Source organism: Emys orbicularis, chromosome 1, assembly GCF_028017835.1.
Source record: "Emys orbicularis isolate rEmyOrb1 chromosome 1, rEmyOrb1.hap1, whole genome shotgun sequence".
NCBI classification, from domain to species: Eukaryota; Metazoa; Chordata; order Testudines; family Emydidae; genus Emys; species Emys orbicularis.
This window is the reverse complement of record NC_088683.1, coordinates 167,156,003-167,173,940: the sequence shown is the minus strand read 5'-3', so window position 1 is coordinate 167,173,940 and position 17,938 is coordinate 167,156,003. Positions and strand designations below refer to the sequence as shown.

General features: G+C 47.2%; 1 protein-coding gene across 1 annotated transcript in view; it reads right to left on the bottom strand.

Annotated features, from left to right (window-relative positions):
- Window positions 1–9,176, bottom strand: part of TBC1D23 (TBC1 domain family member 23) — a 54,051-nt gene extending 44,875 nt beyond the window's left edge. The window contains exon 1 of the mRNA XM_065407210.1: window positions 9,121–9,176. Coding sequence (XP_065263282.1) covers window positions 9,121–9,155 — 35 coding nt within the window. The 5' untranslated portion in view covers window positions 9,156–9,176. The remainder of the gene's footprint in view (window positions 1–9,120) is intronic.
- Window positions 9,177–17,938: the final 8,762 nt, after the last annotated feature.

The window sequence follows — 17,938 nt, the reverse complement described above, 5'->3', positions numbered from 1 at the left end:
TTTATATTACTCTGCTGTGGCTATGACAATCAGACATTCTTTTCCTCTATCACACCTACAAAGACTGTTCAGAATAGTGGGTGATGTAATCGACTGAGTTTACCATGGCTTGGTAAGAGAGCAGAGTCTCAATTGCTAATGGGAGCTTTCCATTTTGTTTTGATTTTCCTCCAAATAAAAAAAAAAAAATCAGATTCAGACTGATTTTAATGTTACTTATGAAAGTGATATTACAGCAAGAAACTACAAGAGCAAGCTGCAAATGAGCTGGGCTCCTGTCCTTCATATGACTGGTGAAGGCCTGCACAAAAGTCAGTCCATTACGAACTACATTTATTATACCTCCTTTGGGAAGAATACAGCATAGCATCTCATCTCTCGAATAAGGCAAGCTGCTAAGAGCCCTTAATAGCTTTGGTTTACATTCTGTGCTGGCTTCTCTGCTTTTATCTGGGTACAATTCAAAGTTTTGGTTACAGTCTATAAAGTCCTGATTAGTGGCTGGACCATTTATCTGACAAACCAATTCTCTTGCACAAGGCATACCATTGCTGATGCCTGGAATTAGCCTCTTTACAGCTAACAGCAGGTCTCTCTTAATAGAGGGCCCTTGCCTCTGAAATACACTCCCCCATCAGTCTATTACAGGGGTAGGCAACCTATGGCACGTGTGCCAAAGGCGGCATGCGAGCTGATTTTCAGTGGCACTCACACTGCCTGGGTACTGGCCACCAGTCCGTGGGGCTCTACATCTTCATTTAAAATTAAATTAAACTTCTTAAACATTTTAAAAAACCTTATTTACTTTACATGCAACAATAGTTTAGTTATATATTATAGACTTATAGAAAGAGACCTTCTAAAAACGTTAAAATGTATTACTGGCACGTGAAACCTTAAATTAGAGTGAATAAATGAAGACTCGGCACACCACTTCTGAAAGCTTGCCGACCCCATGTCTATTAGAACCCAAGTTCAGCAAACTTCAGGATATACAGCAAGACTTGCTTGACCAAGGCTTTTAAAACTTGGGGAGGAGGTTGAGATGAAGAGAAGTCGGTCTCCTGTTGGGCCTTTTATGTTTAAAGACTTGTACTTTTTATATAATGTTTATGTATGTAAGGCACCAAGGTGCTTGGTAATGACCACCAATAAATATTACTAAATGAATAATTACATAAGCAGAATTTTCCTACTCACCAGTACTACCTTGGATGGATTTGGGAAGCACAATTACAGAATGCTGCTTTTCACGAGATACAGTACATAAGTCATTACTTTGCAGTACAGTTTCTTTTCCAGAACTTTTCCAATTAGAATAAACAAATGAAGCTGAGATTTTACCTTTAATCTCTAAAAACCACCAGAAACTAGTCTGAAACTTCCTCAAAATTTCTAGTGCGATTTGAATTCAATGTTCATAAACACTCACTTTTACTAAGGACCTATTTTAGCAAGTGCCATGGGTGGCTGATTGGTTACTTAAGGCAGGTTTCACTGTAGTGACATTTCATCACGTCTATGGTTGAAAATTATTTTCTTAGCAAATTAGTTATGCAAATAAATTTTGCATCTGTAAGTTTGTAAATATTATAACAATACATCGAAAGTATCTAGTAATCGTATGGTTTACTGAATTAGTTTGTAATGCTGAATATAAACCACTCAGGAAAGTTTGACCAAACAGCACGCTACTTCTGATAAACAAGGTGGTTTTTTTGGTCATCATAAATAAAACTAAGCTAAAAGTCTAAACAAAAGGAATCCCCATGCTCCTCGCAATACAAATGATTTTATATCTATATCTATCTATCTATCTATCTAGAGAGACAGCGCGCACACTTTTTCTTGGCCTTTTATATAAGATCAAGCATAACATCAATATGATCTCTAACTGAATGCATCTGGGACTATATCTTACCCTTGTAGTGGGATAAATTCAAGCATCTAGTAGGCATTTTTCATCTCTAACTACAGTACCTCTGATCCCAACTCCTGTTAGTCTTTATGGAAGTTCACATCAATTACTGAGTGTGTTGAGTTCCTGGAAAGTTCTTATTAGAAAGACAGTCACCTAATAAGACCACAATTAAAATGTAAAAGCCAAATTAAGATATTTAATTCTTAACCCTTCAATTTCAATGGGGTGCATAGAGTTAAGATGAGCACTTTCAAATAACGTTGATAGGACCTGCATGATAAAACCAGACCTAATATTTCTGTTAGGTTTGCAGTCAGCTCCTTCCACACCTGTGAAGAAGCTCCATAACCTTGGCATACACATGACAAGGCTGCCAAATCAGACCGGAAGCTGTTGTGAGGTAAACAAGCAGGACAGAGAGACAGCAGAAAAATATTTCTGGAACCAGATCACAGACAGAGGAGAGGCTGAACAGAGAGGCAAAACTACTGATGAACTATTACTTTCACATATCTGGCAGTCCAGCGACCCTTTATGCAGCTGCACAGCTATCGTAGATCAAAGACCATCACTGGGACGATGCTTTGAAAATGTACCCCTTACATTTTTTGTTCTGAGAAAGACACTTAGATATCTTGCAATAAGAAATTACAATGTTGCTTTTCTCCCCTATTTAGCTTAAATGCATGTGGCATCCACAGGCTAACCCAAAATTAGATTATTTTATCTATTCTTCTTTATAGTCAGTCAGTGATACATACCCTTCTGATAAACCATCACACTCATTCATTAGTCTGTACAAACCTTAAAAACAATTATCTCCACCCAGATTGCTACACTGCTTAGCCATATGCTGTTCATAGATCTGTTTGTGCTACTGTACTTGAAAAGATGCTCTCATTACTTGTATCTACCCTCCTTAGACGACAGCCTAGCATCATAGCCACTCATCATTTGCTTTAATATACTGCCCATCTTCATGGTAGCAAGCGGTACTGTAAGCATGTATTTGTTAGGTATGGATCTACATACATGCTCCCTGTACTTCTGGGGACAAAAACAAGGCTGCCATCAGTACAGCCTGTCACACTCCCATCCCATTTATGCACACACCTAGCACCCACTGCCTTATTGGTCACTTTTAATTTAACCTTAAAGCAATTAATAATAATTAAAAAAATAAGTTGAGAAATGTAACAAGTCTAAACAGGACCTGAATTTTGAGTCCCTACCAATGTTTCATCTGCTGGCACCATGGCATTGGCGCCTGCCACTTTAAATGCCTTACATTTTGGGATTATCAGGAACATGGGCAGAAAAAGGAGAAAGCAGGAGCATATATGGCATTGCTGTTATCACAGGAGATATGGGGAATGTGTGTGGAGATCCATGCTAGCACAAGCAGGGCTGCTAGCAGAGATCTATTAGGAAAATAGTACTCTCTCACTCAGAACAGAAAACAGATACAGTTCAAATTTACTTTCACCAAAGAAGTTCTTTTATGGAGTCCTATGAAGACATGTACAGAACCAGATAACCACCTTGTGCATCTCTGGCTCTTATTTCAGTCTCATCACACTACTTCAAATTAAGGAGGAAAAGTTAAACCAGCAACGCTGAATTTATGAAATGTTGTAGGTTCATAACCATGTTTGCATCATATCACTATAGTTTTAAATGTAATCCTGATGTAAGGGAAACTAAATAGGATGTATTTTATCTCCTTCTCAACTGATGTTTCAAACTTTTAAATTAGACTTAATTTTTCAGTGAGAAAAATGTGTGTATGCACAAGTACGGACATACCAAAAATATGCTAAAAAAGGAACACAAACTATTTGTTTCATTTAAGTGTTTCCACCCATTGTCTATTTCACAATGCATTTAGGGTTAGATGTCGATAACTATTCTAGCCTCAAACAAAAGTAATTATATTGCTGAATTCGCACATCATGTTTACCCAAAAGTGGCAAATTGGCTAAAATGACTTATTTTGCAACCATGTATTAAATAAATACTTCCTACTAAAAAAAAAGTCAAAACAAATAAAACTACCATGAAGTGGATCATAACAATGTAGCACATTGTTTCAAAGTATATCCCCATATCAAAACAAAAACTTCTGGTTATTATCTGTTGACTATACACTCTAATCATCACCCTAAACTTTACAATTTGTTTATTTTAAAGTCAGAAAATAATTTTATCGTTTTCCTCGATTTATGAACTAAAATAGAGTTCTGTTACCCAATATGCCTCAAATTTTCATAAATCTGTTCTTCAAGAAATAAAGGAAGAACTGTGGATTCCAACAGGTTAACCACTAAAGAGAAAAATAAACTGACTATTACACCACAGAAGACTGTAGGTTTCCTACAGAATTTCTTTAGTAAATAGGTTTAAGGTACTTTTTCTACTATGTTCTCCTCTGACAAAAATGTAATTTTCCTTGTACTTGAATCCAAATGACTGTTTCACTAAGTTTCTCTGTATTTGTAGAAATCATGTATTTTGTCCTTAAACTTCTCTGGAACTAGTGAGACAAAATGACAACCTCCTCCCAGCGTCTCTCTACGACATGTTGATATTTTTAAAGCATACTATCTGGTGACATGCTTTTCTTTAAATAAAAATGAAGAAAAATCACCTATCAAGCATTCAATCTGGGATCTTCAGGATCTACAACTTTTTGCTGGCTTTTAACTGACCCAGGTCATTTGTCCAAAGGGCCACGCCTCATCACTGATCTATATTCACAAACCTGCACGTTTTGTGAAAGGATTAAGGGTAGTATGTGTCATTAAATGTTTCTAGATCCTACAAATTCAGGATATTATCACAAACTCTGATCCTGTAATCAGATCTGTATAGGTGAATCCTTGCATCAATAGGGAGCCTCTGACTCCAGTGGAGTTCTACCCATGGGATCTGAATCCAGGACCACGGCCTAGATGATAGTTGGGATGAAGAGGAAAACAAAATGGTGTCTACACCTTGATATGAATGTTTCAACCAGCAATGCCAAATACAGTGTTATGCTCTCAAATCTTACATTAACATGGAATTTTACATCAAGAAATATCCCAAATTTCTTTGCATGCTATCCAGAGACAACACTTCATTCACCCCTTAAATTACAACTACCTCTTGAGCAAAACAGGTACTTAACAGCACACTGAAACATTATATACAAAACACAATAAATTAAATAAAAAAGCAGATGGAATTTAGTGGGGACAGGCAAAAGGGTAATTACATAGATTGAAATTTGGGCCAGACCATTAATTCTCCAAAAGATACACTGTTAGCAACACGGTGACACTTGACATCATAATGTAGTTTTTGATTCTGAAAGAAAAATCTTACCTAGTGAATCATCCCCACAACTCCCTACAATGCCAAAGTTTTCACTGGGAAGCTCTCCCATTCAAATAATACCATCCCTGTTTAGTTTATTCCAATTACACCTCTACCTCGATATAACGCTATCCTCGGGAGCCAAAAAAATCTTACTACGTTGTAGGTGAAACTACGTTATATCGAACTTGCTTTGATACACTGGAGTGCGCAGCCCCCCGCCCCCCGGAGCACTGCTTTACCACGTTATATCAGAATTTGTGTTATATCGGGGTAGAGGTGTAGATCTGAATGTTACTATTCAGCATGGTATAAATACAGGCCACACGTGGTAAAATCTTCATATTTTTTCAGTGAAACTGTATGGAGCCAGCATTGCTCATGCAGAACTCACTATTTAGTTTTTTAAAAAGCATTTTAGCAATGTTTTGAGATCTTGAAGGTTGCTTGTACTCTCAGCAATTAATATTGGAACTGGTAGGACTGGAGTATTTTTTCAAAGATTCTTTAACATGATTCAGATTTCATCTCAAGGATTATGCTTCAATGTTCCAAGACTCAACAGTTTTACAAGTGGGTGCTCTAGTGCAGGGGTTCTCAGCCTTTTTCTTTCTGAGCCTCTCCCTCCAACATGCTATAAAAACTCCACAGCCCACCTGTGCCACAACAACTGTTTTTCTGCATATAAAAGCCAGGACCAGTGTTAGGGGGTAGCAAGCAGGGCAATTGCCCGGGTCCCCACGCCACAGGGGGCCATGCGAAGCTAAGGCCTGGTCTACACTAACCCCCCCACTTCGGACTAAGGTACGCAAATTCAGCTACGTTAATAACGTAGCTGAATTCGAAGTACCTTAGTCCGAAGTTACCGCGGTCCAGACGCGGCAGGAAGGCTCCCCCGTCGATGCTGCGTACTCCGCTCGCCGAGCTGGAGTACCAGCGTCGAAGGCGAGCACTTCCGGGATCGATCCGGGGCACTTCCGGGATCGATCCGGGATCGATTTATCGCGTCTTAACCAGACGCGATAAATCGAACTCAGAAAACCGATTGCTTACATCCGGACCCGGATGTAAGTGAAGACGTACCCCAAGTTGCTAAGGCTTTGGCTTCATAAGAACGGCCATACTGGGTCAGACCAAAGGACCATCTAGCCCAGTATCCTGTCTTCTGACAGTGGCTAATGCCAGGTGCCCTAGAGGGAATGAACAGAACAGGTAATCACCAAGTGATCCATCCCCTGTCGCCCATTCCCAGCTTCTGACAAACAGAGGCTAGGGACAGCATCCCCGTCCATCATGGCTAAAAGCCATTGATGGACCTTCAACTGCAGGTGGCAGGGCTTGGGGCCCCGGGCTTCAGCCCCAAGCTGTGGCGGTTTGGCTTTCTGCCTGGGCCCCAGCAAGTCTAATGTCAGCCCTGCTTGGCAGACCCCTGAAACAGTTGAGAACCACTGCTTTAGTGCATAATTATATATCCTTATGAGTAGATCTTTATTTAGAATTGCCAACACTTACCGTAGCATTTATACAGCGCTTTACCTGTACAATGTGCTTCATAAATCTTAATTAATGAACACTGTACTTTATTAACTTTTCTGTAACCAGAAGAATGCAGTCAGTTTACAATTGCAAATGAACAAAACTCAGTAGTTGAAGGAATGATTTAACCCAGGGGTAGGCAACCTATGGCACGCGTGCTGAAGGCGGCACACAAGCTGATTTTTAGTGACACTCACACTGCCTGGGTCCTGGCCACCAGTCCAGGGGGCTCTGCATTTTAATGTAATTTTAAATTAATCTTCTTAAACATTTTGAAACCTTATTTACTTTACATACAACAATAGTTTAGTTATATATTATAGACTTGTAGAAAGAGACCTTCTAAAAAGGTTAAAATGTATTACTGGCACGTGAAACCTTAAATTAGAGTGAATAAATGAAGACTCGGCACACCACTTCTGAAAGGTTGCCGACCCCTGATTTAACCCCTCGAGAGCCATACATGCAGGACTCATATGGTCATAGTACAGAGATAGCAATTGCTGTCAACACATGTCTATACTACAAATGGCACAGCTGCAGTAGCACAGACGCTTCCTACAGCAATGGCAGGGTTTTTTCTGTCAGTGTAGTAAATCCACCCTCATGAGAAGTGGAGCTTCCATTCACTTGAGGTGGGGAGGGGTGGGCAAACTACGGCCCGCGGGCCGGATCCGGATGGCCACCCCCGTAGTGCCACAGGGCTAAGGCAGGCTCCCTGCCTGCCCTGGCCCCGTGCTGCTCCCAGAAGTAGCTAGCACCATGTCCCTGTGGCCCCTGAGGGGAAGGGGGGAGGTAGAGGGCTCTGCGCACTGCCCTCACCTGCGGGTACCTCTCCCAAAGCTCCCATTGGCTGCGGTTCCCTGCTGTGCGCTGCTGCCACCCTGGAGCCGCTCAAGGTAAGCGACGCTGGGCCGGAGCCCACACCCCAAACCCCTCCTGCACCCTGCACCCCAACCTCCTGCCTTGAGCCACCTGCCGCACTCCTCCTGATCCCAGCCCCCTGCCACACCCCACACCCTTCCTTCACCCCAACCCTCTGCCACACCACTCCTGCACCCCAAACCCCTGCCCTGAGCCCCCTGCTGCACCCCTCCAGCACCTCAACCCCCTGCCCTGAGCCCCCAACCCCCTGCCCTGAGCCCCCTGCCACACTCCACACCCCTCCCTGCACCAACCCTACACCCCACACCCTTCCTGCACCCCAACCCTTTCCCCTGAGTTCCTTCCTGCACACCGCACCCCCTCCCGCACCCCAACCCCCTGCCCCAGCCCTACATTCGTGGCCCTGCATGCAATTTCCCCACCCAGATGTGGCCCTCAGGCCAAAAAGTTTGCCCACCCCTGACCTAGCTGCATCTACAGTGGGAGTCAGGTTGACCTTACTACGTTGTTCATGTTTTAGATGTAGACCAGGCCTTAGTTACACCAACATTCACATCAAATACAGTTCCTTTACATTAGGACTAGACTGATCAATAGAAAGCATACCTAGTACTGTACTAAATGTAGACTCTACATACACAGACAGTAAGACAAGTGGGCCAAAACAGGTGATTGGGAATTGGAAGATCACAATGAGTGGGGCAACTGCATAGGTGGCTGCACACAAGGGAACCAAATGAAGTTTGGAGGCGTGTATGTGGAAGGGAGCAAGATTTAGTCTCAAGTGACCATAAGAAGCCAGGTAGGCAGCAAAAATGGCATGTGGACTAGCTAAGGGGCGCACACAGACGAAAATCCCATCACTGAGGCCATTGAAGGAGATTGCCTCTGAAGGAATGGAGGGGGGCGCTCTCTCTCTCTCTCTCTCTCTCTGAGCTTCTCCAGGGGCACGGCACTTTCTAGGGGTAAAGCCCGTGAGATGGGACCTAGCTCAGAGGAGGAAGACAACGTCTCTGGGAAGAACTCAGTCCAGTTCCACGCACTAGCCGGGCGCGCAGGAGGAGACTGAACTAAACCAAAGGAAGCGCCGGAGGCAGCTGGCGGCTCTGGGCGGGCAAAGCCTTTTCACCGGGCGACACCAGCTCCCGGGAGCCGACCAGACCCGCCGCCGCTCCCCGGCGCAGAGGGAACCGAGCTCGCCAGGGATGCTGCTGCCGCTGCCCGGGCCGGCCCAGACAAGAGCCCCTCCCGCGAGGCTGCCCCGGGCCGGCTCCCCCCGTCCCTGCCCAGGGAGGCGCAGCCGGGGGGGCTCCACTGTCCCGCCCAGGGGCAAGTCCCCCCGGGCCGGCTGAGAGCGGAGAAGGGGATCGGGCCCGGGGCTCGCTCCCGGGCGCGGGAGGGGGTGACGGGATCTCACTCACCAGCTGCTCGGCAGCGCCTCTTCCCCTTCCGCCATAGCTGTTGACGTGCCCTCGCTTTGCCGTAAATCGCGGTTTATTTTCGACAGCCGGAGAAAACATCCGCCTCCCCCTCCCGGCCCGCGGCGCTGTCGTAAAGCCCAAGCTGGCCGTAAAGGGAGGAGAGGGCGGCCGGTGACGTGGAGCACTTGGGAGTCGTCGGGCTGCTGCTGTTGCTATGGGGTCTGGGGGATGTGACGTGCGCGAGCTTCTTTCAGACCCGCCCCTTTGGAACGCTTTAGAGCGCTGCGCGACTCGGGATGCGGTCTGTTCCAGGTGGGAGGCATCTGCTGGAAGCCACGTTCCGCCTCAGCTTTAGTGCTGTGTGCGGGCAGCGCGCGCAGGGTCTGCTCCGGGACTGGGGCAGCTCGGTGCAACCATCATTCATAAACATAAATAATAGTAATAGCAAGTGTACAGAGCTGGGAGGGGGTGCATTGGGAAATGCTATGAAAAACCCTTCCCAAGAACGACAGGTGTGCATGTGTGATGTGGAAGTGTGAAATAAAAGCACAGTAACTGAATGGGTTACTTTGCTTTACTTAAAACCCACAACAGTTTACAAAGGAGCACCAGCAGAAAAAAATCTTCTATTTACGTGTTACAGAGAAACTTCAGGCTTCCCCATAACTTCTTGTAAAGTTGTCACTTACGAACAGGGAGGCCAGAGAAGCCTGTGTGCCACTTCCCCAAGAAAGAATCTGGAAGCGTGGGTAGGGGGTGGAAAGGCGTATTCCTCCTCTAGGGCTGGTCTAAACTAACCCCCCAATTCAAACTAAGATACGCAACTTCAGCTACGTGAATAACGTAGCTGAAGTCGACGTACCTTAGTTTGAACTTACCGCGGTCCAGACGCGGCAGGCAGGCTCCCCCATCGACTCCGCGTACTCCTCTCACCGAGCAGGAGTACCAAAGTCGATGGCGAGCACTTCCGGGTTCGATTTATCGCGTCCAGACGAGACGCGATAAATCAAACCCAGAAGTTCGATTGCTTGCCGCCGAACCAGCGGGTAAGTATAGACGTACCCCTAGTGAGTGAGGTGGAGGCTGTAAAGGAATATGCTACAAGGGACCACTGCACTGAGATACCCACGATCCTATCATAATTTCATGCAAAGTGACCTATTGCCATTTGATCTGCTGCCTGTGAGGGACAGAGGAGGAATATCCCATCCAGGTTCAGACCTCTTTCTCCACTATTTAAGGGTAAGAGGTATAGGTCACCCATGTTGACTGCCTGAGAGTGGCGGGGATACAGAGACCACTTTCTGATCTCTCCTCTTCCTCTTGGTTGCATATCTAAAGGCCACTCAGCTGTAGGGCCGCAACCAGAGGGAGTGGTGAGTAGCAGTTGAGCTCCAATGCAATGCATTGGCCCTCCCCCCCTCTTTTTTATTTTTTTGAAGGAGGAGGAGGGGAGGAATCTTGTTACTTCCCAATACATACAACACCCCTCCCTCCAGGCTGCCAGGTGCTTTCTTCAAGGGAGGGCATAAATTCTCCTCCAGTCTCCCCTACAACACGGACATCTGTCTCTCTTAAGGAAGTAATTTCTTCCTAGTTACCAAGGCTGTCAGGTTTTTAGGGGTCAAAGATGCTCCTGACCCCAACTTGTAGGATTTAGTTGGGGATTGGTCCTGCTTTGAGCAGGGAGTTGGACTACATGACCTCCTGAGGTCCCTTCCAACGCTGATATTCTATGATTCTGTACATTTAAGCAGTTGTCTTATCAGGTAGTCTCGACCGCTGAGCTGCTCCTTGGAAGGTATCCATGCTTGCTAGCAGCATGGACCAATTTTTAAGCTAGAGGACCTGTTGTGGGCACTGTCTCTTCCAGTCCTGTTCTTCTACCTTCCCTGCCTCAACCACAGGGCTTCATTGCATGAAAATGATGGAAATAAATTAACTTTAATATTATATTATTGTGCAGCTGTTTGGTGTTAAAATCTTTTTGTATCTGTGCTATTTATTTCTTCTTACTGTGTAGACTTTACATTTATTAGGACCGAATAGCCACTTGTTCCCTGCAGCCCCTGCTATTTAATCTCTCCAGGTTACATGTTCTTCTGCTTTGTGGTTTGCTTCTGTGTCATCTGCTTATTTAATCATTTTGAACATATATGAAATATATTAAGTAGTCACACTGATTGAAAGAGATGTTTAGTTTGTTTATATAGTTAGGTTTTGTTAGTTCGGTTAATTGCCTTGATAAACAAGAAGTGGGGGGCTGTTCCAAACTTAAGGGAGAAGAAATATGGTAAGAGCCACAAAGCCAAGAGTGTCAAAGGAGCAGTAAAGCAGGAGAATTAGAAAACGCATGGAGGAATAGAGGGATATGATAGCAGAGATGCAAGTGGGGCCTCAAAAGGTGACGACTGAGAGCTCAGATTTGATGTGATTACATGCAAAAAGTCATTTACAGAATTCAGAGGTCAGTGGTGGTCATGGAAAGAGCAGAATGGCAGGAGAGAAATAAAAATAAAAGAACAAATGAGGAAAAAAACACTCTATAAATAACAGATGTAAACAAATAGTTCCAAAGAAATTCCCCTCCAAAAGATGTAGGAGGACAAAATGGGTCTGAATTTAGGAAGACATCATTTCCCAGGTAAGTTTTACTTAAGTGAAATACTACTTTATTTGTATCTTCTAATGGACTGATTTATTATTTATACTTACTTCTATTAAGTGCGTCTCCGTCTTTAGTCATTTTTACATAACTCCAATACACAGTGCAGAGGTTAAAATTGCAACTTATATAATGAGCTACTTGTATTATACAGTAACTCCTCACTTAACGTTGTAGTCATGCTCCTGAAAAATGCAACTTTAAGTGAAATGATGTTAAACTAATCCAATTTCCCCATAAGATTTAATGTAAATGCGGGGGGATAGGTTCCAAGGAAATTTTTGGGGGGCAGTCAAAAGGCATTATATACTGTACTGTATTGTGGTGGGGAGGTGCCCCTGGCTTACCCCTGGGGCTCAGGGCTGGGGGTGCAGGGTCTGGGAGGAAGTTAGGGTGCGGGAGGGCGCTCAGGGTTGGGGGTGAGGTCTGGGAGGGAGTTAGGGTGCGGGAGGGTGCTCAGGGTGGGGGTGCGGGAGGAGGCTCAGGGATGGGGCAGGCAGGAGGTGCAGACCACTTACCTGGGGCAGCTCCTGTTTGATGCAGGGGGTGTGCAGGTGGCTCTGTGCAGCACGGCACCGCCCCGAGGGCTGCGATTCTGGGAGCTGCCCCCCCCCCGGGGCTCTGGCCCTGGCTTACAGCTCTAAAGCCCCTTTCAGAATGCGGCCCTGTGAGCACGGGCCGGAGGACTCAGGAGGAACAGGGGCAGCCGCGCAGCCAGCGGCCGGAGAGAAGCGGCGCTTTCCCCTTCAAAGCGCTGCTTCTCTCCGTCCAGCTTTGAAGGGGAAAGCGCTGCTTCTTTCCGGCCGCTGACTGCGCGGCTGCCCCTGTTCCTCCTGAGTCCTCCGGCCCATGCTCGCAGGGCCGCATTCCGAAAGGGGCTTTAGAGCTGCAGGCCAGGGCCCTGGGGCCCCCTTAGCCCAGTGCCCCCTTAGCCCAGTGCCCTGCAGCCCCTAAAGGGGGGGGGGCAGCTTCCCTGCTCGCTCCCTTCCTCCCTCCCTCCCAGAAAGTCCTAAGCGCCGCCAAACAGCTGTTTGGCGGCGGGGGAAGCGCTGGGAGGGAGGGAGGAAGGGAGGGGGGAGGAGGCGGAGAAGAGGAACTTGTGCAATTCTCCCTTGTAAAGTCAGCGAAACGACATTATAAGGGAGCATTGCACAACTTTAAATGAGTATGTTCCCTAATGGAGCAGCGACGTAACTTTGGGTATGTCTACACTACAGGATTAATTCGAATTTATATAATTCGAATTTAGGAAACCGATTTTATAAATTCGAATGTATTCGGCCACACTAGGCACCATTAATTCGGTGGTTTGCGTCCAAGCTACCATAGTAGCATCGATTTCCAGAGCGTGGAAATCGATGGCATTGTGGGTAGCTTTTACATAGCTATCCCATAGTTCCCGCAGTCTCCACCCCCCTTGGAATTCTGGGTTGAGACCCCAGTGCATGATGGGGCAAAAAACATTGTCGCAGGTAGTTCTGGGTACAGCCTCCCCCTCCCTCCCTGAAAGCAACGGCAGACAACCATTTCGCGCCTTTTTTCCTGAGTGAACTCTGCAGACTCCATTCTGCATCAAGCATGGATCCCGTTGTGCTCCAGAACGCAGTCTTGAACATTATAAACACCTCGCGCTTTCTCGTGGAGTTTATGCTTACACAGGACCAGAAAAAAGAGGCGAGGAGGAGGAGGCGGCGATTGCAGCGCAGCGACCAGCGTGATGAGGACATGGACACGGACACAGAATTCTCTGAGACCGCGGGCCCCGGTGCTTTGGAGATTATGATGTTAATGGGCCAGGTTATAGGCTTGGAACGCCGATTCTGGGCCCGGGAAACAAGCACAGACTGGTGGGACCGCATAGTGTTGCAGGTGTGGGACGATTCCCAGTGGCTGAGAAACTTTCGCATGCGTAAGGGCACTTTCATGGAACTTTGTGACTTGCTTTCCCCTGCCCTGAAGCGCCAGAATACCAAGATGAGAGCAGCCCTCACAGTTGAGAAGCGAGTGGCGATAGCCCTGTGGAAGCTTGCAACGCCAGACAGCTACCGGTCAGTCGGGAATCAATTTGGAGTGGGCAAATCTACTGTGGGGGCTGCTGTGATGCAAGTAGCCAAAGCAATCACGGAGGTGCTGCTACGAAAGGTAGTGACTCTGGGAAATGTGCAGGTCATAGTGGATGGCTTTGCTGCAATGGGATTCCCTAACTGTGGTGGGGCAATAGATGGAACCCATATTCCTATCTTGGCACCGGAGCACCAGGGTACCCAGTACATAAACCGCAAGGGGTACTTCTCAATGGTGCTGCAAGCACTTGTGGATCACAAGGGACGTTTCACCAACATCCATGTGGGCTGGCCGGGAAGGGTTCATGACGCTCGCGTCTTCAGGAACACCAATCTGTTTAAACGGCTGCAGCAAGGGACTTACTTTCCGGACCAGAAAATAACCGTGGGGGATGTTGAAATGCCAATTGTTATTCTTGGGGACCCAGCCTACCCCTTAATGCCATGGCTCATGAAGCCATACACAGGCAGCCTGGACAGGAGTCAGGAGTTGTTCAACTACAGGCTGAGCAAGTGCAGAATGGTGGTAGAATGTGCATTTGGCCGTTTAAAAGGTCGCTGGCGATCCTTATTGACTCGCTCAGACCTCAGCCAAACCAATATCCCCATTGTTATTACTGCTTGCTGTGTGCTTCACAATCTCTGTGAGAGCAAGGGGGAGACCTTTATGGCAGGGTGGGAGGCTGAGGCAAATCGCCTGGCTGCTGATTACTCGCAGCCAGACACCAGGGCGATTAGAAGAGCACACGATGAAGCGCTGCGCATTAGGGAAGCTTTGAAAACCAGTTTAATGACTGGCCAGGCTATAGTGTGAAATTTATGTTTGTTTATCCTTCCTGAAAACCCGCCCCCTTTATTGACTCATTCTCTGTAAGGAACCCACCCTCCCCCTTCCCCCAGCTTGCTTTCAAAGGAAATAAAGTCACCATTGTTTAAAAATCATTTATTCTTTATTAATTGATTATAAAAAGAGGGAGAGAACCTGAGTGGGGTTTGGGAGGAGGATCAGCGGGAAGGAAAAGCCCAGTAAAAAAAGGTTAAGAAAATGGCAGCCTTTTGCTTGGGCTGTCCACTGGGGTGGAATGGGAGGGTGTACGGAGCCTCCCCCCCCCGTGTTCTTACACGTCTGGGTGTGGAGGCTATGGAACATGGTGAGGAGGTAGGGGGGTTATACAGGGGCTGTAGCGGCACAGAACCTGAGTGGGGTTTGGGAGGAGGATCTGCGGGAAGGAAAAGCCCAGTAAAAAAAGGTTAAAAAAATGGCAGCCTTTTGCTTGGGCTGTCCACTGGGGTGGAATGGGAGGGTGTACGGAGCCTCCCCCCCCGTGTTCTTACACGTCTGGGTGTGGAGGCTATGGAACATGGTGAGGAGGTAGGGGGGTTATACAGGGGCTGTAGCGGCACTCTGTTCTCCAGCAGCCGTTCCTGAAGCTCCACCAGACGCCGGAGCATGTCTGTTTGCTCACGCAGCAGCCCCAGCGTTGCTTCCCGACTCCTCTGATCTTCCTGCCGCCACCTCTCATCTCGAGCGTCTCTCCTCTCCTCACGTTGGTCCCTCATGTCCTCACGTTGGTCCCTCATGTCCTCACGTTGGTCCCTCCTGTCCTCACGGTCACTGGCTTCTTTCCTATACTTGCAAACCGTCTCCTTCCACTCATTCAGATGAGCTCTTTCATTCCTGGTGGATTGCATGATTTCGGCAAACATCTCTTCTCTCGTCTTTTTTTTACGACGCCTTATCTGGGATAGCCTTCGGGAAGGAGGAGGGAGGCTTGAAACATTTGCACCTGCTGGAGGGAGTGAAAAAAGGAGAGAATTTTTTTAATAGATACATTTTTCAGAACAATGCTTATACTCTTTCACGGTGTATACTATTCACATTACATAGCACATGTGATTTCTGTGCAAGGTCGCATTTTGCCTCTTAATATTGAGTGCCTGTGGCTTTGCTGCTAGAGATCACAGATGCAGGTCGGGGCAACAGAATTCACCTTGCATGCTGCCATGGTAAGCCACTGTCTTTAGGCTTCTGCGCCCTGCTTTCCCACATACCAAGCAAAGCCCGTTGTGCTGCAGTTTTCCTGTTAGCTTGTTTTCTGCTGCTGAAGGTTAACACCCCCCCCCCCATCCAATTCTCTGGGATGAGTGCTTTCTCCCTCCCCCCACCGCGTGGCTGGTATCAGGGAAGATCCCTGCAGGAACCAAACTAACACCCCCGCCCCCCCACCCGCCATGAATTCTCTGGGATGAGTGCTTTCTCCCTCCCCCCACCGCGTGGCTGGTATCAGGGAAGATCCCTGCAGGAACCAAACTAACACCACCACCCCCCACCCGCCATGAATTCTCTGGGATGAGTGCTTTCTCCCTCCCCCCACCGCGTGGCTGGTATCAGGGAAGATCCCTGCAGGAACCAAACTAACACCCCCCCCACCACCCGCCATGAATTCTCTGGGATGAGTGCTTTCTCCCTCCCCCCACCGCGTGGCTGGTATCAGGGAAGATCCCTGCAGGAACCAAACTAACACCCCCCCCCCCACCCGCCATGAATTCTCTGGGATGAGTGCTTTCTCCCTCCCCCCACCGCCTGGCTGGTATCAGGGAAGATCCCTGCTAGCAAAACGCGAAAAGCTCTGGGCCAATCCTCCCCCCCCCTTTGCACTTGGCTAAATGCAGGGAAGGATTTCTTTTCAGCCACAGGCAAACAGCCCAGTAGGAACGGCCACCTCAGTCCCCTTAATTAAATTCCCTTATTTCAACCAGGTTACCCTAAGCGATATCACTCTCCTGAGGATTACACAGCAAGATAAAGAACGGATGTTGCTTGAATGCCAGCAAACACCGGGACCATACGCTGCCAGGCTCTGTCAGGCAATGATACCAGATTACTTGCTACTAGCATGGCGTGGTCAAGTGTCCTACCATGGAGGACGGAATAAGGCTGCACTGCCCAGAAACCTTGTGGCAAGGCTTTTGGAGTACCTCCAGGAGAGCTTCATGGAGATGTCCCTGGAGGATTTCCGCTCCATCCCCAGACATGTTAACAGACTTTTCCAGTAGCTGTACTGGCTGCGAATGCATCCCAAGTGCTCAGGGCAAATTAATCATTAAAAATGCTTGCTTTTAAACCATGTTTTATATTTTAAAAGGTAAACTCACCTGAGGTCCCTTCCATGGGGTCATGGTCTTGGGTGCTGGCTTGGGAGGCTTGGGAGGGTACTTCAGTCAGGGTGAGAAACAGTTCCTGGCTGTTGGGGAGAACGGAGAGCTGGGTGCTCTCTGCCAGCTCGTCCTCCTCCTCCTCCTCTTCCCCTTCCACGGAATCATCAGGTGTACCTGATGAGATTATCCCCAGCTCGGAATCCACAGTCAGAGGTGGGGTAGTGGTGGCGGCCCCCCCTAGAAATGCATTTAGCTCAGCGTAGAAGCGGCATGTCCGCGGCTCTGACCCGGAGCGACCGTTTGCCTCCTTTGCTTTTTGATAGGCTTGTCTGAGCTCCTTGACTTTCACGCGGCACTGATCTGTGTCCCTATTGTGGCCTCTCTCCATCATGCCCTTGGAAATTTTTTCATAAGTTTTGGCATTTCGTCTTTTCGAACGCAGTTCAGCTAGCACTGAATCCTCTCCCCATATAGAGATCAAATCCAGTACCTCCTGTACGGTCCATGCTGGTGCTCTTTTTCGATTATCAGCCTGCATGGTTACCTGTGCTGAATAGCTCTCTGTGGTCACCTGTGCTCTCCACGCTGTGCAAACAGGAAATGAAATTCAAATGTTCCCGGGGCTTTTCCTGTCCACCTGGCCAGTGCATGCGAGTTCAGATTGCTGGCCAGAGCGGTCACAATGGTGCACTGTGGGATAGCTCCTGGAGGCCAATAACATCGAATTGCGGCCACACTAACGCTAATTCGAATTGACAAATTCGATTTTGGCGCTACTCCGCTCGTCGGGGTGGAGTACAGAAATCGAATTAAAGGGCCCTTTAATTCGAATTAAATGGCTTCGTTGTGTGGACGGGTCAAGCGTTAATTCGAATTAAGGCAGCTAAATCCGAATTAAAGTCGTAGTGTAGACCAGGCCTTTGAAACAACG